Below are 22,881 nucleotides of genomic sequence, written 5' to 3'. Positions count from 1 at the left end.
CACGCTCATTGGATCTGACTCCATCTCAGGCTCATCAATTGGCTTTGGGCACCTCGAGCCCTTCTGATCCAGCAACACCACCAAGCTTCAGGCACTCCAATCCCACCCGCTTTGACAGCTTTTCAGATCTGACAACGCTCCAAATCCAGAGAACCATTGGCTCGGAGGGTACGAACCCCATCCATGACACTTGCCTTTATGGATCCATATTTGACTTTCAAGCCCAATAGGCCGTAGATTCAAGGGAACTGAAGGGCTGAGTCCAGAGTTTCTAGAATCACCCAGAAAGAAGAGCAAATCTAAATCAAAGCACTCCAAACATAAGAGGAGTTCTCACAGAATGCAGGTAATAGACTGGGAAATCTGGAGGTAGTGGAGACCCCAAATACCCCTTCTTCTCCCTCAGGTTTCCAGCTTACTCCTCAGAAGAGTTCCAAACTACTCTTTAGAGTGGTTCTCAAACTTTTTGAGGTAGAACCTGATTCTAAACTTACTAGAGTTTTTGGGACGTGCCTGCAATATAACTTCATACTACTTTCTTCCTCCCCACTATAAGATACAGGAATCTCACATCAGTCAGCACTAGAAATGTGAAGCATTGGGGGCAGAAAATTTTTGGGAGAGAAAAATGCTTTTTCCCAAGAATTTTTCTTTCCATGTCTTCCAAATGTGGTCATTTTAGGGAGCATTGAAATATATTCTGTTCTGGAATGTGTGAAATGCTTTCTGAGCAAGGTTTTACTCAAACTGTGATTTTTTAATGTAAATTTTTACAACTTTAGAGAATTCTTGTGTATATACTGTAAACACATACAATATTTATTTTGTTCACTTATAGCATGTATGATGTGTGATGATAATACATTATTAAGGATTGTAATGTTTTAACCTGCTATCCAAATTTGGTGCTAGTGACTAAGATTAAAATGCTGTTCAAATCATACCCTTTCTTTTGTTACAAAATGCCTATTGTCAACGTATATTTTTTCATACCTCTCAGATGGCAAAAACTTTCTCAGATGGCAGTTCTTTCTCTCCAGTATTGACTATTTGCACAGTTTTGCTCAACTGAAGCATTGAAGTGCTGTTCTAAGCAGAATTACACTCTTCTAAATTCATCCAAGTCGGTAGGCTTAAAATGTGTAACACAGCTTAGGCTTGTACTATTTTACTTGTAAAAGTTTTAAAAATATGTCAAATAGTATAATTTTATATGCTACCTAAGTTATAAATGATGGCTTTTAGGTTAAAATAGAAACATGTTTCTCTTTAATAAGAGAGTAAGCATTGCTTATATTTCAGTTTTCCACAGAATTGCTATATTTTTTCTTTTAAAAGTGCCCCTTCAACCTGGCTTCAAAGATTCCAGATTTTTTTCCCATCTGTAATTCACTTTGAACAAATTTATTTTTCAAGTTTATTATTTACTTAGCAACAGGCTGCATTTCATGGTCATTTGGCACATTAGGTGCAAACCAAATATGCCACTGAGTCTCTTCACCCAGCTCAACCTGTTCCTCTTCCCACCTGCAAGAAAATTGTGATCTGCTTTGTGATCTTTCCTGACCCATAGTTTGAGAACTAGTGCTCTAAGGCGTCCATCCAGCTTTTATCCCGCCATGTTCCTTGCACTGTACTTTGAAGTACTGGCTGCAGAGCTACAGAACGAATTTGCATGAAATCATTAATTTGCAATAGCAGAAATGTGAATGTAAAGACTGTTGATATGAGGGCAAAACAGAACAATGGCTTGTCTCAAATGTGAAAATTGCATGAAATATGTTTTCACTTGCAGCACTGAAACTATGTAAGTCTGATAACCAAAGTTAGTTAACTATTATGTGGGGAAATGTAGCTGGATGCCAGTGGCACATTCATGCACTGTTCATAATTGGCTGCCTTTGCATGAACCAGGCTATAACTATCTGCTTGATTAATTCTTGAAGGACTGCATTTGCAGAGTTTGTATGATGTCCAAAAGAGATATGAGGTCAAATGTTACACTAACAAATAACTGCTCAGTAAAGTTCTCTGTTGGATTTCTCTACCAAAAACACTGTTACTTCCTAGTTTGCCCAGAGAGCACATTGATTAACATGTGTAAGCAAAAAACAAATTGTGTATACTTGGTATAGAATTGTCTTTGGAAATACTGTTTGATGGGAACATTTTCATCTCCTATCCCTTGTTCTATTTAATGTTTTGCCACCATAATTACTTCTAGCAGTTTCGCTAGGAGTAGCCTCATTTGGAAAAACAGAGTAGGCTAGCACTGGCGTATGTTGATTTTGTATTGTTTTTTCTGGAAGAGTTCCATTCCAGACCATAGGAAAAGATCTCTCCAGTGAAGCTAATACCAAAATCATCAGTTACCCATAACAAAATGTGGTCCAGTTATTTGAGTATAAACTGACAGTCTTGTTTCTTCTGCCTTTGAGTAAACTTTGCTGTGTGGGTCTGGATAATTAACTGTGTGTGTAATGTAGCTGTTGAGACATTTTAGTTGATTAATCATATGAAGATTAATTAATTGATGATATTTGCCTAAGAATAAACAATTCTGAAAAAGATGCCTTAATTTTTTTTAGTAAAAAACTACACATCACTGCAGCCACCAGATTAGATTAGAAGAAATCATTAGGCAAACCTTGCTGCATCAGATTAGTGGTCTGTATCCTTTTTCTTCACAGTGATAACAAAATGTACCAGAAGATGCTTGAGAAGGGGAACATAGGCTACAGGTGTCCCCTGTTGTTGTTCCCCATCATCTTGTACTCAGAGATGCTACCTCTAAACATGGAGTTTAACTTAATAAAAGCAGAATATCCAATTATGTTAAAAGCACCCAATATTTGATAAACTTAATTTATAAATGTCAGTTCAAAAGGTTGCAAAAAATCAAGAAAATATTTTGATTTTGACTGTCAGAACTCCAGAAAGAAATTCCACAATTATGTGATAGCCACTGCAAATCCCTTTATACATGTCATTACTACATGGAATTGGCATTTGGATGTGTATAGTCAAAATGTCTGATGGTCAAAAAGCCAATGATAATGGTACAAAGGAGTTGGTGTTTTGAACTATATAACTGATTCAAGTTATTAAGATCTTTGTAGGTCAAAACCAGTACTGGCTTAAGCCAAAAAGGCCGTAGGGGGCTCATGCAAATCTGGAATGCTAGTTTAATGTGCTCTTGATGGTTCATTTTGGCAAGAAGAGAATTTAGACAGCTTGATGGGGAGGTGGTATATTCCCCCTCTTTCTTCTCTGTGCTGAGAATTTCATCTTAATGCATAAGAATCATTGTCTCCTTTTAAAGGTGTGTTTCTCAGGGTTTTCTTTGGCCCTGTTGCTAGGGATGGAGCTCATCTTTCCCCTAATATTTTCATTTTCGAAAAGAGAGAGTTGGTCTTGGCTTTCTTTTGTTCTCACTTTTAAATCATGCCAGGTCTTGAGCAGTTGAATAGCCACATACTGTAGTTGAAGCCATTTTGAACCTCTAATATGACTTGAATACAGGACTTAATATATTCAAGGTTGAGCCCTCTTTGGCATTTTTCATCTCCAAATGAAATAAAGTATTTTACCTGATGTAAGATTTTTTTAAAAAATTATTTTCATGCTATGACTTGCATATTATTTTGAAGACATCAGCTTCATTTAAATACATTTCTGCTACCCTGGGTATTAAATGAGTGAAACAACTGGAACATTGAATTTTCTGCTCTTCCTCTTCCCTCCATCCTTTCCCCCTTTTGCATGTTTCTTAGGCGTTATCAAGTTATAAGGAGCCATGAACCTCATGACAGAAAGGCAGTATAGAAATAAGTAACAAAATAACTTCCTTGAAACATGGCTGCGATTAAACTAGCTGGCTTTGCATTGTGTTACCAAATAAAATAATACAGATCTTAATGTTGTGGTAACTGAAGACCTAACTGTGTTACACTGTTTCTAGATCTGCTTCTATCAGATCAAACATACATGGCAAGTAATCACATGTTCAGAACTCCCAGCTATTGTTGAAACTTAACTCATAGGACCTTGATCTGAATTAGAACCATAGCATGCAGGGACAGGAGCAGTTTCAGGTTGAGAAAATAGAGCATTGAGGATGGCCTAAGCCCCCTCTCCCACATATGGCTGAGCATGAAGTTCTAAAAATTGTTAAACTCAGAATATTTAAGTCCCAACACAACCTGGTTTGACTTGGAGCTGATCTGGAAACCATGTAATGTTTAGTCAGCATCTAAAATAAGCCTAGAGAAGGTTATCCCCATAGCTTTTGCTTGTTTTAAGTGTAGAGTAAGAGCAATCTGGTGGTGGCAGCTTATAGGTTTTAGTCTCTGCTCTGATGTGATCCTAAGTCAGTAATGCACTAAAAAACTATTCTGTCACACTATCCAACTCTTCTGTACACTGCAGAAAGAAGATGTTAGATGTCCTCAGCTCTCTAATCCTTGCTGTCTGCTATGTACTCCTGCAGAAGAACAATCTCGTTATCTTTTTATTTAGCAGAACAGCGTTGACTTATGTATTTTCACTGGATAATATTTCATTTGTTTCCTCTACAATCAAATTGCCAGACAAGACTCTTGCCAAACTGCAAAAACTGTTGAGAGGCCAAAACCCACAGTGAGTCTTTTAATAGTTACAGCATACACAATGGAATATGCCAACAGCACAAGCCCGGCACTAGCACATAGCTGCTAGACTGAAATGAATGCAAGCTTTCCATTGGGTCCAGTGGGCACAGAGTTAGTTTTTGATGCAGCAGGAGTTAGCGATTTTTCTCAGACCTGTTTTTTAGAAGCTTTGGATATCCCAGTGGGAAACAAGAATACCGTTCTTTGAGTTTGTTTATGTGGATGCTTAACCTGAATGAATAGCCAACTAACTTCGTTTTGTTAAGATTATTAACCTAGAAATGTTATTATATCAAAAAGAGCTTGAGGATCTTTGAGTCCTCTTTTCTCACATCTGTTCCCATCTCAGGGTAGCTTTCCTAGCAGCTCGGGAAAGAGAACAAGGACTTGTCCTTCAACAGTGACCTGTTTCTAAAGCCTTACTGCTGAAGAAAAAGGCTGGCTTTACTATGAAGCAATCACTTCTGAGAGCAATTTAAAGGGCTCGTACTATTTTCCTGTTTGAAATCTGGATGGTGGGGTATTTTTAAAAAAATTAACTCCAGAGTGTAAGGGGAAGAGGGTGATTAAGTTGATCACCAGTTCACCAGGTGTGCAGATATCTAAGACTGGCACTGAGGTTTCAATCTGTATTTAGGGGTGTGCGCTTCAGGTTTCTGATTCAGGTAAAACACCAGAATCGGACCCAATCTGTAAAGATTCAGGATTCCCTATGCTGGCCCTGATTCGGAAATCCTGAATCAAAGCTTCCTCGAAGCATTCAGGTTGCTTCAGGAAGCTTCAGGGCCCAAGATTAAAAAGCCCTTTTCCTATCACTTGCAACTGGAGGAGGTGGCATGGTGGTGGTGGCGGCAGCAGCTCCAGCCCTCCCCGCAGCCTTGTGGGGCCATGCAGCGGAGGAGGAGGAGGAGCCGGAAAAGGCCCTGCCCCTCAAATGGCCATTTGAGGGGCAGGAAGGGCTGGAGGAGGTGGCTCCAGCCTTCTCTGCTGCCCTGCAGGCCTGTGTGGCAACAGAGGAGGCCGAAAAGGCGCTTCCTGCCCCTCAAATGGCCACCACGGCCCCGGCCTTCGCCGCCGCCCTGTGGGCTCGTGCAATGGAGGAGGAGGCTGAAAAGGCCTTCCCTGCCACCCTGCGGTGCCATGAGCCACCAAATCTGGCCTTCCCGGCCGCCCTGATGGCCCGGAGGAGGCGGCGGTGGTGGTAGAGGCGGCGGCTCTGGCCTTCCCCACCCAGCCAGGTAAGTGGGTTGCAGGGGATGTGGCCGCTAAGTGGGGGGTGGGATGGGGTGGGTGCTGGGAGAAATCCCAGCCCCCTGGGTCACTTTGGAATGCTCTGAATCTTTATGGAACATTCCAAAGCGATTAAAATACCCGAATCTGAAGCAGCTTGCAGGAAGCAGGAAACCCGAATATTTTCGGGTTGTACTCCCCTAATCTGTATATGTAAAGACAAGTGTCCTGACTGACTCATCAATGCCCAGCACAAACCCATTAACCTAGAAACATGAAATTTGGAGAGAACATTCCATTCATGATGTAAACACCCACTAAGGGATTTTAAGAAATTTGTCCTAAGGGGGTAAAATATGTTTTCCCAAAGGGATACAGCTTCCCTGTGTGGCTGGCAGGCTGCTGCCTGCTTGCACCCCTGCCCACTAAGCAACTCTTCCCTGATTGGGCCAGCCTTTCAAGGGCATTTGCATATGCAGGCTGATTGGGGCTCACAACATTCCACACCTCATTCCCCCCCCCTCCCGAGACAGTTGGACCACAGACGTCATTTGCGTATGCGGCCTGATTGGTCCTCACCCCACACTTTCTAAACAATATACAGTTGCTATTGGGAGTCATTGAATGTGTCCTGAGGTAAAATGCACCTCCCAGTCTTCTCCTAAAAGTTCACTAGGGTTGCTAATCTCCCTGTGGGGCCTGGCTTTCCTGTATAGCTGGTAGCCCCCCTCTCTCTGATTGGTCAGCTGTGGAACTCTGAGTTCTGAGGTAAAAATCAGGTAAAGGATTGTGGTTCATGATGGGCACGAAACACAAAAAAACTGAACCATGCGGTTCATGATTCAGGAACCACAAACTCCCATGAACTGGGGCAAGGTTTAAATGCCCCTTTCCAGCCGCTTAGCAGCAGCAGGGAAAGGGGCATTTGATCAATTAAAGGACCCTTTCCTGCTGCTTGCAAGTGGCAGGTCCCTTTAAACTATCAGGTGGCGGGGGGATCCCTCCCTCACTGCCTGCCAGCTGATAGTTTAAAGGGACCTTCCGCTTGCAAGTGGCAGGGCCCTTTAAACTACTCAAACCCCACAAGCCCCAGCCCCACACTTATCTTGTCTCATGGCTCCAGTTTTCTCCGCAGCTGTGGTGTCCTCCCCCTCCTTCCGCGAGGGGTGGGAAGGCCGTTTTGGCAGAACACCGGAGCCGCGAGACAAGGAAAGTGTGAGGGTGGGGGGGGTGGGGTTTGTGGGGTTTGAGCTGTTTAAAGGGCCCTGCTGCTTGCAAACGGCAGGAAAAGTTTAAATGGTCATTTCCCCGGGGAAATGGCCACTGGCCCTTTCCCTGCTGCTTTGCAGCTGCAGGGAAAGGAGCATTGCTCTTTAATATGAACCAAACTGAACCAGTAGACCAGTTCATGGAAACGAGCTTCCACGAACCACTGATTCACAACCCACACACCGGGCTGGTTCGTGGGTTTTTTTGGTTCGTATTCTGGTTCGTGCCCATCTCTAACTGCAGACAGTTGAAGAAAGACAGTACAAGACTTCTGAATAGGGATAACATGCTTCGCTTTATGCTATTACGCTACAAAACCAACTCAAAAAAGTGTTACATACCCATAAGTATTATAACTGGATTGAAAGTAGTTAAATGTGAGCAAACTCAAGGTGAGTTTGAGTTGAGATAATAAGACTATAACTAGAAGAACAAAATGTACCAGAAGATGCTTGAGAAGGGGAACATAGGCTACAGGTGTCCCCTGTTGTTGTTCTCCATCATCATGTACTCAGAGATGCTACCTCTAAACATGGAGTTTATATCCAATAATATATTTATATATCCATAATATCCAATTATGTTAAAAGCACACAATATTTGATAAACTTAATTTATAAATACTACACATGTTCACAAAACTGTTTGCTTAGAAGTTGAGTTTGCGAAGCATCTCTAGAAATCCCCATTGTTTTTCATCCTTTGTATGTGAAACAAATTATCAAGCCACTTTTCTGTACTGCTGTCTCTACTTAAACAGACCTTGAACAGGAGGGCTGGGATAAATCACTGCTGATCACATTTGCAGGACCAGGCAGACCTGTGATCTTACTCTGTTTTGGGCTTCTCTGTATATTCATATGTATAACTGAAGAAAGACTTGTGAAACAGGCTTTTCTTCATTCGTCTTCTGACTGTGTACCAGAGATTTTTGTGTCAGATTTGGCACAGATGGCTAGATTTGGGGGGGGGGGGAGGGTCCCAATAGGGAAAAGATGCTTGGGAGCTATTTGTGTAGAACCTACCATGTTGATTTTGCATACAAAATATCTGATCAACTAAATTCTCAGTATGAAGCCTTAAAACCGTGATATGATTACAATGGAATTACGATTCTCCCCACTACACACATGACATTGAATAGCTTACAAAGGGGATTAGCAATGTAGTGACTAGAAAGGATGTTTACTTTTTTTTTTCCACCAGAGAGAGAGGCTTCTTCAGGGAGGTTGTAGATCATTTAATAATTCAAGAAGAATCTTGCTCTAGGCTGTGCAGAAGATTAACTTTCAGTTTGACCCCTCCAGAAATGAGTCATTGTTCTCTGATCATGGAGGACTGGTGTTACATAGGATTTGATCAGTATTTAGGATTCTAATGGATTTGGATCGCTGATGTTGACTGTACCTTTTATTTATATATGATTCCTTACCTTCCTTCTGTTTACCTACTTGAATAGGTAAGCATAATAAAAATAGGATTTTTGGTGTGTGCCGTCAAGTTGCAGCTGACTTATGGCTCCATAGGATTTTCAAGGTAAGAGATGTTCAGAGGTGGTTTGCCATGGTCTGTCAGTCTTTGGCAACCCTTCCCTTCCTTGGTGGTCTCCAATCCAGATACTGACCAGGGCCGACCTTGCTTAGCTTCTGATGAAATAGTTATCTGGACCATCCAGGTCAGGGCAACTTGATTTATGCCAGCACACAATTCAGAAAAGAAAGGTTGTTGTGTGATCTTGAAGGCATCAATTGACATGCAGCAAAACTTCAGCATTCTTGCAGGTGATTTCTACATGTGCATAAAGGATATATAGTAGAGGTTCCTAAATCTTTTCATTGCAAAGGTTGTAAATAAAACTTTTCAGAGATTCAAAGTAGTACTTAAAAATTGCATCTTATGAAAGTCATAAGTTGTATCAAGAAGAACCAGCACTGGTTCAGTAGATGCTCTTTGTCATGGCAGTTGCGTTACTCTTCTACAGCAATGCCTCAGAACACTATGAATATATTTTTAATTTGTTTTAAGGATTCACTCAACAGTCTTCTCCTTATGCAGCTTATCTTTTAATATTAAATTGGTTAGACTTGTACTCCAGTCTAGTCAATTTCACCACTCTTTACCTGTAGAGGATATGGGAGATTGCAATTAGGAAAATAGAACTAAGTAGTGGGGACCTGCAAGAACTTGCAGGGGGGTGTCTCATTTTCTCTTCCCCACCATTGCTTCTTTCCTTTCACTGCTTCCCCATAGCCTTTCCCCCTTTTCCTGCTTCCTTCTTTCCTTCCTATCCACATTTGTCCCCCTGACTTCACCTTTCTCCCTTCCCCCTTCCAGCATTTTCTCCCCTATGACCCAGTTGCATGATGGGGAACCTGCAAGGACTTGTGTGGGGCACTTCACTTTTCCCTATATCCCCTTCTCTTCACTATTTCCTCTTTCCATCTTCCTGACAACTTCCATATGCTCACTTTCCCCCCCATTCTTCCTTCCTTCAAATCCACTAAACAACTTGTCTTTTATCTGCTTTCTATCTTTACCTATATTTCTTACTTTACTTTATTTATATATTACTTTCTCCCTTGTGGGGACCCAAAGCAACTTACATCATTATCTTTGCCTCCATATTATCCTCAAAACAACCCTGAGAGGTAGGTTAGGCTGATCGTGTGTGACTGGATCAAAGTCACCCAGAGGTTGCTTCATGGCCCCTTTGAATCCTTCCTCAAAGGCCAAGTCAGCCATAGGAAAGGCCCTCCCCCCTCCCTCTGCCTTATATTGACTGAAAGCAGGCATGGAATACTGGCTAAATTGTTATGGTTGCCTAGCAACAGCCACTGAGGACATCTGGTTAAAGCTACAGGCACTCCTTTTATCATTTGGGGTTTTTAACCCCCCCCCCCCCAATTTATATTTTTTAGATTTCAGATTTATATGCAAACCTGGGTCATTTTTCAGGTGTGTTGGAAGATCTATCATGTCCATTCATGGCTCCAGTCTCCAGATTTAAGTATCCTTAGATCTTTGCAACTTAGTTATTAGTATATAAGATAGGACTTCCCTTCAGCACTGAATTTTTGCCCCCATCCCATCCTCTTGTTCCGTAAGCAAATACCTGAAGTATTTACTTAGTTAAGTTCATTCTAGGTTAAAGGGTAATACCACTGAAACACTAAGGACATAAAACCTTACTACAAAAGTAATTACCTATACTTGTTCAAAAATGTCACTACTTAGGCATGGAAGTTTAACCTTTTGTTCCTTGATTCTAAGGAGCAGATTTTGGTGCTTTCTACAATCAGGGACTGTCCTCTTAAGTCTCAAGAATGATCTATACATGCAGTTGGTTCTATATTTGAGTTCTCTGTTGCAAGAACACAAGCATTTGTTGATTCACAAATCCATTGCATTTAATGTTCATTGATACTACAGACAATCTGGCAGTTACTTGGAAGTGTTAGAGCGAGTGTAAAACAACGCTGCAGAATAAACGCTGAGCTGATTAGAGAGGCAAAAGCTTTATTTGAGGAAGTTACATACTTGAGGGAAGGAGGGAGAGAGAGATCCTAGCTATCTGACTACATCTTGCAGAGAGAGAGAAGAAGTGTGGCAGGAGAGAGAAGAAGCAGGATATTGCCCTGGTTAACCCAATAGGAGACAAGACAAGGAAATGACCCCCCAGGAAACAAGAGAGGTGCTATTCTCACTGTCCTAACTAAGTGATCCTTGCTGCCCCCTGCATGGTAGGCTCTTCTTCCTTCTTGCTGCTGCAGTACACTAGACATTGCTATTTCTAACACCCCTTCTCAATGTCTAGTGTACAAAGTCCACAAAGTCCATCTTTCACGTAGACTTTGAAATTTCTCTTTGGCAAGTGGCTTGGTGAGGAAGTCTGCTATCATTTCTTCTGTAGGGCAGTACTGTAGCTCAACAAGCCCTTCTTCTTGCATATTTCTCACAATGTGATTCTTTATGTCAATGTGCTTGGTTCTTGATCCAATTCTTCCTGTATTTGCAAGCTTTATGCAAGATTGATTATCTTCAAAGAGCTGTATAGGTTTCGGTTCATTTATCCCAAAGTCTTCTAATAGTTGTAGAATCCACTTGAGTTCTTGGCATGCTTCTGCTGCTGATATGTATTCAGCTTCTGTAGTTGATGCCGCTACTAGGTCTTGCTTTCTGCTTGTTCAACTGATTGCTCCTCCGCCATAAAAGAATACTCGTCCACTGATAGACTTTCTGTCTGTGATGTCTTCTGCCCAGTCAGCATCCATGAATCCCACTAGTCTGGGATTGTCGCTTGCTGGTAGCTTGAGCTTCAGTAGTGCAGTACCTCTCAGGTATCTTGCCAGTCTTTTGACTGCTTGCCAGTCATTCACACTTGGTGATACACTTTTCCTGCACAGTATTCCAACTGCTGCTGCTATGTCAGGTCTGGTCACTGTACTTATGTAGAGCAGTTTTCCAATTGCTTCTCTGTACACTTTGATGTTTCTCAGAGGTTCATTGTTTCCATTTTGTTTCAGGAAATCTGTTTCCATTGGAGTACATGTTGGTTTTCCATCTTTCATATCCATGTAGTCTAGGAAATCCATGATCTTTTGCTTTTGATTGAGGTGATAGCTTCCATCTTCCTCTCGCTCTATTTGAACGCCGAGGTAAAAACGGACATTTCCAAGACGCTTTACTTCAACCTCTTGGTTCAAGTGCTGAATTATTTCATCACAATCTTGTTGATCCTCATAACAAAGAAGAAGATCATCTACATAAATCAGAATAAAAGTCCATTTGTTGTCTTTCTTTCTTGAGTACAGGCAGCGTTCTGCCCTGCCTTGCTTGAATCCTTCTTTGATGAGCATTTGGTTCAGTTTCTGGTTCCAGGCCCTTGCAGCCTGTTTCAGTCCATAAATGCTCTTCTGGAGTTTGCATACAAGTCCTCTGTCTTTGGACTGTTCAAATCCAGGAGGCTGTGTCATATACACGTCTTCTTCCAGCTCTCCATGAAGAAAAGCAGTTTTCACATCCAGATGCTCCACATGCATCTTCCTTGCGGCTGCTATGCTCAGTAGTGTTCTTACTGAAGTGTGTTTCACTACTGGCGCAAAGGTTTCATCATAGTCTTCTCCATACTTCTGGGAATATCCCTTTGCTACTAGTCTTGCTTTGTACTTTTGTACTTCTCCATCTGCATCAAGTTTGGTTTTGAAAATCCATTTGCATCCTACTGTCCTTTTTCCAGGTGGTAGTTCTGTGAGGATCCATGTCTTGTTCTGGATCAGAGAGTCAATTTCTTCTTTTGCAGCTTTTCTCCATTTCTCTGCTTCTCTTGTTGGCATTCCTTCTATGTCTTCCCAGCTTGAAGGTTCTGGTACAGCTTCTGTTTTTGCCAGGTAAGAGAATTTCAGTGGTGGAACTCCTTTGTTTGTTCTGTCTCAGCGTCTGACACTTGGCTCTGCTTCCCCTTCTCTTTCTGTGGCTCTGCAGGTGTCTCTTGCGTCTCAGTCAGGTCCCAGAGTTGCACAATTTCTGGCTGCTGTGCTGCATCAGCTTCCTTTGGTGTAGACTCTCTGGTGTTAGGCTTGCTTGCCTTCTCTTTTTCATCAATGAACACCACATGGCAGATCTTCACCGTGTCTGTCTCTGGGTTGAGGATTCGATATCCCTTGCATCCCAGTGCATATCCAACAAATATGCCTTCTTCTGTTCTGAGATCCATCTTAGACCTCTTTTCTTTCGGAACATAACTGTAGGCCTTTGATCCAAACACTCTCAGATGCCTTACATTGGGCTTGCGGTTGTACCACAGTTCAAATGGTGTGCTGCTTGCACCCTTTGTAGGTAGCATGTTCTGCAGATAGGCAGCAGTGTTGATAGCTTCTCCCCAATATTTTTGAGGTAGCTGTGCTTCTTGCAGCATGCTCCTGCACATTTCTGTGAGAGAACGATTTTTCCTCTCCACGATCCCGTTGAGTTCGGGGGTGTATGGCACGATCAGGTGATGCTGTATTCCTTCAGCTGCTAGGAAGCTTGTCATCTCCTTCCCCACGTACTCGCCTCCATTGTCTGTGCGGATAGCCATTGGTTTTCTCTGGAATCTGTTCTGCACCATTGCTAGGTACACCTTGAATTTTTCCAGTACTTGGCTCTTTTCCTTGAGCAGGTAAATCACAGTAAATCTTGAAAAATCATCAGTAAAAGTCAGAAAGTACTTATTTCCACTGGGTGTTTCTGTTCCCATGGGTCCACAGACATCACTGTGAATCAGCTCCAGTGGTCTTGTCGTTTGCTTCTCACTCTGCTTGGTGAAAGAAGGTCTTGTGCCTTTGGCTTGAATACAGCAAAGACATTTCTCTGCATCAGGACATTTTCTCATTTGCAAATCATTAGTCAGATTCTGCCTTTCAAGCTGATATATATAATCCATATTAGCATGTCCAAGCCTTCTATGGATAAGATTAGTACAATTCTTGTGAGTGTAGTTTTTAATTAAATTCACTGCCCCTTCAGAGCAATCCAGCATATACAGGCCATCCTTTAATGTGCCTTGTGCAATTAATTCACCTTCATTGCTAATAAAACATTTCTCTCCTTTGAATACAGTTTCAATGCTCTTTTTCGCCATTACAGAAACAGACAACAAGTTAGTTTTAAGTTCAGGTATGTAGAGACAATCAGCAATCTGCACTTCTCTAGTTTGGTCACTGGGTAGCGCACAACATGCAGATACGGTCCCTTGTCCCCGAGCTGTTAAAGCTTCTCCATTCGCCGTATACAGTTTTTCATGATTTTCATTCATCTCATCAAAAAGCTTTTCATCTTTGCAAAGATGGTTAGTACATGCACTGTCAATTGCCCATTTGCATATGCTTTGATCATTTTTACCAACATTTAAACAGTTGTTGTTTGGTTTGCTGGCATTTGGCCGGCCGTTAGTATTTGGCGAGTAATTAACTCTATCTGCATTCCTAAAGGCTTTTGTTTCCGTCCCTCGTGGCGGTTTGCTCACTCTCTGTGAATCATGAAAGTGACAGTCTTCCTTTAAATGCCCTCTTTTTCTGCAGATGCTGCAGAACGAATCATTTCTTGAACTGACTCTGAAAGCTAGCTCCCTTGGCTCATTTTTATAAGTCTGTCTGTTAAAACTTTCTTCTTGCAATCTTGCAAGTACATAGTTTAAGCTTAGACTTTCTCTCATTTCCAAAACATGCGCAATGCTTGCATAAGATTGAGGAAGGGTGCTTAACAGAATTATAGCTAAATCCTCATCCTGGATCTCCTTTCCAAGGGATCTTAATTTCTGTGTTAATTCCATGAAATTTGCAATATGGTCTTTTAGTTGTTGGTGAGGCTGCATCTGAATCTGATACAATCGCCTCAATAGCAAAATTTTAGTTTTAATTGATTCTTGGCGGTTTATTTGTAGAAGAGACGTCCACATTTGTCTAGAAGTGGGCTCGTGAATAACTCTTAACAATTGTTTATCACTTAAAGCATTAATGATAATAGATCTTGCCTTATTGTCTTGTTTTGTCCATCTGGCTTCATTCTGTTGATTCCCTCTCGGTTTTTCATCTGTTACCATAGACCAGACGCCCAATTGTATGAGGTGCGCTTTCATCCTTTCTGCCCAGAGATCGTAGTTCCTCCCGTCGTCTAACCGATCGACTTGGAACCCCTGCTGTGCACCATAGGAGTCGGCCATCTTTCCTCTATTGTCTGCCCTCTGTACTTTAGCCTGCGGCTATGGCAGAAGTTTTATTGCTCTCTCTTAACTTCAGCTTGCGTTAATTGCCTCTGTGGCCCATTACCCTGTTAGAGCGAGTGTAAAACAGCGCTGCGGAATAAACGCTGAGCTGATTAGAGAGGCAAAAGCTTTATTTGAGGAAGTTACATACTTGAGGGAAAGAGGGAGAGAGAGATCCTAGCTATCTGACTACATCTTGCAGAGAGAGAGAAGAAGTGTGGCAGGAGAGAGAAGAAGCAGGATATTGCCCTGGTTAACCCAATAGGAGACAAGACAAGGAAATGACCCCCAGGAAACAAGAGAGGTGCTATTCTCACTGTCCTAACTAAGTGATCCTTGCTGCCCCCTGCATGGTAGGCTCTTCTTCCTTCTTGCTGCTGCAGTACACCAGACATTGCTATTTCTAACAGGAAGCTCCATAGGATATTGGTTAGCTTAGCTCCGTTTTGTATGTTGGATCAACCAGCAATTGTAGCTTAGTAACGTCTTTGTGTGTGCTTGAAGAGCTAGTTGTATCTATAGCAGCTGCTGTTGATCTTTCATATAGCAGACTTTCAATATAATGAAATTTTGTAAATTGGTCAGAGACTCACCTAAAGTCATATATCTGTGGACCCAGTGGTGTATTTTCAGTGTGTGGAAGCTCACTGCTAGTCATCTCTCAGAACTTTTTTTTTTTAATTCCTCTCAGTTTCTCAGATGTTCATATTGAGCAAGAATCTCCAAATTTGTCTAAAAAACCTGCTTGAAATAAAATTTCGCTGACAGTTGTGCTCCAAAATCTTTGCTTTCTATCTGTTAAGTCCCAAAATATAATTCCGTGCAGATTGATTCCAGCCTAAGCCCATTGATTTCATTTGGCTTAGACTGAAGTAACTCTGTGTAGGACTGCATTGCCAAACTTCCAGCTTAACCATCCATTGCTGATAAGAGCCAGATAGCACCCATATCATTACTTGATTACCATCATGCATGAGTGTTGCTTGTGGCTCCCAGATGTGCATAAGCTTCTTGAGAAGCTTAATTATTATTAATAATAGTTAATGTACTGTCAAGTCACAGCCAATATGTGGTGACCTCAGGACCATGGATTTTTCAAGGCAAAAGATGAGCAGAGTTGATTTGCGTTTCTCTGCATAGCAACTTCAGTCTTCCTTGGTGGTCTACCAGCCAAGTACTAACTGTGGCTGACCTTGCTTAGCATCCAAACTCTGTCGAGATTGACTAGTCAAGGCTATTCAGGCTGCTCATTAGCTTGTTACAACTTGTGTTTTTGCTTCCCTCAAAAATCCTCCAATGACTTTTCCAGCCTGAAACTTACAAATTTGCTCCAATGTTTTGGGAAAATTAGGTGATAGTTGTCATTCACATATACTGAGATGACCTACTTATATATCATCCCATCACAATCTGCTTCAGAGGATTCTTCCACAATCATTTTGGAGTTCTGCATATTTATTTTGAGCCATAACACTAAGCCAAGTAGACCTCTGAATCCCAGGACATTCATTCTACTAATCTGTATGGCAACAGATTTTGTAATAGGAATAAATCCCTGCACTGTTTTGTTGAGGCTCATTAAGTGACATTGAAAAATTAAGTTACTACACAGCTGTTGAACGTCTCAGATTTATAAACAGTTGAAACTTTTGCTTATCTGTGAGAATGTTATATGATTTGGAAAGGTATAATGAATAATATTCTACATTTAAACTGCTTGAAATATTCTCCCACAAACTGAATGTGCAGAATTTGAAAGGCAAACTTTTCTTGCTTTGCTAATCATCATCTTAATCGGTGTTCTTGATATGAGAGAGGCCACTCATAGGCAGATAATTGAGGGGTTGGCTTCTGTGTGTTCCTGGGATATGAAGAATGATCTTATGATTAAAAGTTCCATTAATATACTGGTGGAACTCAGTCACAAACTGTTCTATGTCAAGGCAATTGTGAGCACAGCACGTTTGCCTCAGTTTCAAGCCATTGGCACGAGGTAGTATTTTTTAACATTCTTTCTGGACTTAATTACCGATGGGAAGAATAGGGAAAGGTCTAACAGATTACAGAAGGCAATTAGGAGAAGATGGGATGGTCTATTGTTTAAAGTAATATGAATGCTGAATGTGAAAGGGCTGAACAAGGTTAAAAGTTTATTTTAAAAGTCAAGTATAGTGCATGTTTGTCTTGGTATAAAGTTGAAACAAAAATGAAGACACTATTAAATGATTATAGCTAACAGCTTGAAAATTTTTCTTCTGGTTTCTATCCTAGTTTTGCCATATTTTCCTTAAGTTACTGTGGTCATAAAAGTTCCACTTTCTGCCTTTCTCTAATAAGGGCAATCTTGAGGAAAATAACTTCTAGAGTTGACTGAATTGTTGTAAGAAAAAATAAGAAGGTGAACATTCTTAATGAGTCAAAAATATTCATGCCACCTATTTAGGCTTACCAGTTGCCTGTTGGTGGAGGGCAATTTCCCGGGGGCTTGCCCAGTTGTCTGGTGATTGCTGGCAAATGGTAGGAGGTGGCAAACCCCCCCAGCAATCACCCATCACTGGCAGGCAACTCAGAAAAGTGTGCATGGGGCTCGCTCCCGGCAGAGCACAACAATGTAACTTCCTGAAGTGACATCATTGCGCTGGCAATGGGCATGCTCCTGCGCTTTGCTGAGGCCAATTTTGGTGCTAAACTGGGCAGAATTGGCCACGTGTACAGCGCAGGAGCACACCCATGGTCAGCGTGGTGATTTCACTTTGGGAAGTGACATTGTCAAGCCTCTCCAGGACTGCCCCTGGTGCGTGCTCTCCCAGGTTGCCTGTCGGTGGCGGGTGATCACTAGGGGGTTTGCTCCGTGTGCAAGAAGACTTTGAATAGTGGGTCCCCCATCTCCTGCCAGGAGGATATAGGGAACTGGGAACCCTGCATCTGTTGCTTTGCCTGAACTTCAAATTTTCAGAATATCCATTGAATTTATTTATGATGCATTTTGCTTAACTATCCCTTTTCTCTCCCTACACTCCCAGAGAAAACAGAGGCAATGTTTCCCTTGGTGAATTTTTAAAAACAATAGGTTTACTTGGTTTTGCAAGATACTTTAAAAATAATTTAAACATTTTCCTTTATCCCAGTTTGTTGATTTGGGGAGATGATGCTTTAATATGCTAAAATTAGTTTGGTGTACTGTTAAATTATTTCACCTGTTCTCATTTGTTTCTTTTAGTGATACATACAGGGGAAAATGTTTTTTGGACCTCTGTTTGAAGTAGGAATTATTTAGGTAGGTTGATTTTAAGCATCAATGTTCATTACATCTCTTTTTCCCTCTTTCAGTTCTTTGGAACTCTCTTGTCGCCTTTGAGCTTCATGATGGAGAAGATTGAGCGCCTCATGCCTGCTGGTCTCTGGCATCAACTGACCCAAATTTGAGTGGACCTCAATGGTTGGATCAGCCAGTGTTCTCAGGAACTCTACAATAAGCACCCCTGCACAACAGCACTTGCAGCAAAGGGTGTGAAAGAACACAAGCTCTATGACTTTGTTTTGTTTTACATCCTGTTATTGGTGCTTAAGAGTTGCTGTATTCCTTCTTAAGCCTTAGTATCTGTATCAATTAGGAACAAGCAGATTATATTGTGTGTGAGGGAAGGGTATTGTGCTAACTTGAACATTAGCTGTACCACTTGAAGCTACTGCTTTCTGTATAAGAGCCTTTGGAAAGCAATAAATTTGGCAGATGGTGTATGAAAGTTTCTTCAGAACAGCAGGTACATTTAAATCCTCATTGGCCTAAATTCTAATGAGACCTTATTTTGGTCTTCGGAATACAGTCTTCCATGTTAACTCATTATATTTATATATGTCTGCGGTGACTTTTTTTGCAGTGTTTTTTTGGTGATTAGTTACAATAACATTGTGAGGTATCTCAGCCTCAACAACAGAGAAGGATAATATTTTTGATGTGATCCCCACAAAAACCTTAGAGCTCCATACTTCCTGCAAGCCTTGGGGCCATATACTTGCAAGACAAACATCATGTTATTACTTGCAAGACCACTGATGCAGCTGATCCAGCTCCTCCCAACTTGCTATTTGTAATCTGCCTTGAGTCCTAGTGAGAAAGGCGGACTATAAGTAATACCAATAAATAAAAAAAATAAAAGAGGTTAGATTTTCTGATACATTTTTTCTCATTACCACTTGAGGCATACATCAAAACTTAGTAAGTGGCCTTTGTCATAGCAACTGTTTCTGGAATTGATCTACTGTTTGTAGTGCTCAGTAGAGACTAATAGCTTGGGAGGAGTGTCTTCAAAGTACAGCAGACAAGGCTGATCTTTGCTTTGATGTTTGACCATCCAGAAGCATTCACAGAGCTTGGTTTTTATACTGTCCCTTTCTGATTCACTCTCAAGCAGCTCACATGTGGGGGAAAGTGTGAGACCTAAACTCTGTGGTGCAGCATCAGATAGCACATCCCTCTCCCAGATCTTCAGTCAGAGGCTTTGCTGTAATGTCCATTTAATCTGACAAAGGGAGCTTTGACTCACACAAAAGCTTGTGCTGCGAAAATCTTGTTGGTTCCTCGGATGCTACTGGACTTAATTCTTGCTGTTCTACTACAGACCAATACACTACCCTAGAAAACTACAGTACACGAGAAAACTACATAGCATTTATCTTACACAAAGGCTCATTCTGATTTCCGCAAGGCTGCTGGTTGCAAAGCATGAGGCTATACTACTGTCCAGGAATTCATGATTGTAGCTTTTCCTGTGGTTTCAAATTTTATTTTTTTGCATAAACATTTGGATCTCTCCCTGCTCCATAACTAATATCAGAAAGTTGAGAAAGATGGCCCACTTTTTCATTCCTAGTAGTGGTTTATGTAGGTTTCCATTTTGGTGAGGAAATTTCTTCAGTCGCAAGCCTGAAGCTATGTTACCGCCTACCGCCTCATCCATACTGATATTAGCATTCATTTACGATGACGTAAGAAAAGGAGAGATACAAATTGCTGAAACTACACAGCTACCAAGAGGTAACTTTTCCCCCGCAGTATTTTCTTCCAAGTGAACATAAGCCACAGGGGCTGTTTCTCACGCTGGTATCACAGTGATGATTAATAGACATGTTGTGCTCATGTAATTTCACTTCGCCATCCACAGGGGCCCATAAGGTAAGCGATATAATGCTTTTTAAAGTTGAACCTTTTCCAGCATATGTGTGGGGTTATAAATGAAGCACAGCCTCCCATGTATCACTCCCTAGAGCTGTTTTCTTTCACTGTCTCCTCTTTGACATAAGTGTACTAGAGCAGGATGGGCTAGGAGTGAATGTAAGGGCTGGCAGCATTCTATAATATCTAATACCCTTAGCAATTCTTGGTAGCAATAGATTTTTTAAACTTGTCAGAGTCACACAGGCTACTTAGGTAAAATGTCTCTGCCAGTACTGAACAAAGCAAGCCAGTTGGTACCAGTTCCATTCTACAGCTTTTTGGAATTTTGTCTTACCCAGTTTCCTTGCAGAGAAATACGGACAACTGTCTGGTTTGCATGAATTCTTGCTTTGAGATACTGAAAGAGCCAGAGGTCACCAATCCCATAAACTGTAGATATCCATTCCTTTTGACAAGTGTGGCACTAGTAAATTCCAGGATACATGTATCCTGGATACATGTAAACCCTTACGATCTGGGGTGGTTTTGCTCCTACTTCTTGAGGAAGTAATTCTTTCTTCTTTTGTATTGCACATTGAGAATAAGAACTTGCTCTTGCTTAGATGGCATTGCTTAATTTTGTGCTTGTAGTATGTGAATTCTCCAAACTTTATCTAACCTCTGCTTTTGAGGAAACAGGCTTTCTCTGCCATTTGTAATTTTCAAGCAGCAAGTACTGGGTTGAATCCAGCAATCCAATGATGCCAAAAGTGTGAATCTTTGCCACACTGGCCTTTCTATAGCAGTCCATTCCTACCTCAGGAAAGTGATTGCAGGGCTCATAGGGAATAACATCTGCGTAGGTCGAAGGGCTGCACTGAAAAGGGATTGAAATCACCCCTGCTTCTGCAAGCACAGCTTTGCTAATAGAAGAGAGAGGAGGTACAATTTCCCCCCTTCTCAAGCCCTAATTGTGTCTGTGGCCTCTGCTTTGCATGTAGAATACCCTGGTTCAGTCCCCGACATCTCCAGTTTAAAGGACCAGATAAGAGGTGATGTGAATGATGTCTACCTGAGATTCTGGAAAGCTGATAGAAGTATGAGTAGACAATACTGGCCTTGAAGGATTAGTGGTCTGATTCAGTGTAAGGCAGCTTCATGTATGGCTATTGGTCCACATAGCTCCCAGAATCCTGTAAATCAAGTTTCTGGGGGTTGGAAAAGGACTAATAGTATGGAGGTGGGGATGGGAAGATGGCAAAGATGCACAGCTACCAACATCTTCTGTTGATGGATAATTGATCCAGCCTATAGATTGTATCTATGTTCTCCAATGGTCTCCAGGTGTGTTATGATACTGAATATTACCTTGCTTTGGAATTAGTTTAGGAAATGAAATAGCCCATCACAATCCTAAGACTTGGGGAAACGAGCAACATTTATTTAAAAATGTATCAAAACTATTAAGAAAAAGTATTTACTTAAAAGATATTTTAAAACGATGTCTCCCTATTTAATGCTGCCTGGTCCAAACAAAGCCTTTGTGTGATGCTTGAAAATGCTGAAACACACACTTAGCAACATCTAAGGGAAGGATGTTCCACATGTATTGGGGTGCTTAGCCTCTGAAGATGTGCTTCGGACTTGGCACATTGTTCAAGCAGTTACGTACTCTTGGTTGATCCTGGAGTTCATAAAAACATAAGAGAAATAGGCTGCCTGAAAAATCTACTTATCATTTATAAACTGCTGTCAGTGTGTGAAGAGTTTTTATACATGCTCTCTTGTAATCCTTACAACAGTCCTATAAGACAAACGAGTATTATCCCTGAATTTGCAGATAGAAACTGAATGATTTGCCCAAGGCTACCTAGACTGTTCATGACAAGAGGTAAAATTAGGACCAAGTGTTTCCCAGATTATACAAAACTCACTTAACCACTGTGTTACACCAGCTCCTGTTCAGGCTGACCTAGTTTCAGAACTTGTTACCAGGTCTAAATCTGAAAGGGCATGATTGTCTCACCAAGTGATTGATGAAAAGCACTTTTGGTCCCTGCTGTAACTAGTTTTTGAAGACATAGTGGTGGATCACAGGTCTCAGAGTTGTTCCTATTGTGCTTTGCTCATTCCCTTCACTCTTAAAGTAACTGGATCTGCCAGTATAATATCCTCTGTATTTTTGTCCTGCAGGTAGAGTTGCCAACTGTTTGATTTAAAAATTCTGGTACTTGAGCAGGGCTTTTGAGTGGCATTCTCTCTGGATCTGGGGTGGGGGAAAGAGCCAAAGCAGGTTTGAAGAAGTCCACAGTTTGGGGGCTTATTTTGTTTTAAAGTAGATTGGAAGGGGGGGGGGCTAGCCTTGTCCCTGTAGGAGGCAGATCAGAGCTAAATATCACCTGTGCTTTGATGATAACCTAATGCCATACCTCCACGTGTCCTGGTGTCTCATATATACTCTGAAGAGGAAGGGGGGCACAGGGAACTCTGAAGAATCTTAAAGGGGAAAGTGGCAGGATGTGGAATGTAGGTAAGCAGCGCACACCAGGGCTTCCTCTCTCCTTCCTGTCTTCCAGGGAGCAGAGCCATTTTGTGTGGTTCAGGGAATGCCTGTCAGACCCCACATACATATTCTTAGCCCACCCATGTTTTTAAAGATCAAAAGACAGGGAAAGAACTAATGGGATCAGACTGGTAAAGATGCAGACCAAGAACTCATCTACAGTGTTTGTTTCCCACTCTAGAGTACCATCAAACTGGCAGGGGATCTGAAGAGTGATGGCAGGTGGATCTAAGACAGTTACTCTAATTATTCCTCTTTAGAACAATCTCTC

At 41.5% G+C, this 22,881-nt stretch overlaps 1 protein-coding gene across 2 annotated transcripts in view; it reads left to right on the top strand.

Annotated features, from left to right (window-relative positions):
• Positions 1–19,083, top strand: part of ST7L (suppression of tumorigenicity 7 like) — a 118,503-nt gene extending 99,420 nt beyond the window's left edge. The window contains exon 15 of one of the 2 annotated variants that reach the window (XM_054980226.1): positions 18,220–19,083. In XM_054980226.1, coding sequence (XP_054836201.1) covers positions 18,220–18,315 — 96 coding nt within the window. In that variant the 3' untranslated portion in view covers positions 18,316–19,083. The remainder of the gene's footprint in view (positions 1–18,219) is intronic. The other variant, XM_054980227.1, reaches the window with a different exon arrangement.
• The last annotated feature ends 3,798 nt before the right edge of the window (positions 19,084–22,881 follow it).

Source organism: Eublepharis macularius, chromosome 5, assembly GCF_028583425.1.
Source record: "Eublepharis macularius isolate TG4126 chromosome 5, MPM_Emac_v1.0, whole genome shotgun sequence".
NCBI classification, from domain to species: domain Eukaryota; kingdom Metazoa; phylum Chordata; class Lepidosauria; order Squamata; family Eublepharidae; genus Eublepharis; species Eublepharis macularius.
This window is presented reverse-complemented; position numbering and strand designations above follow the sequence as displayed.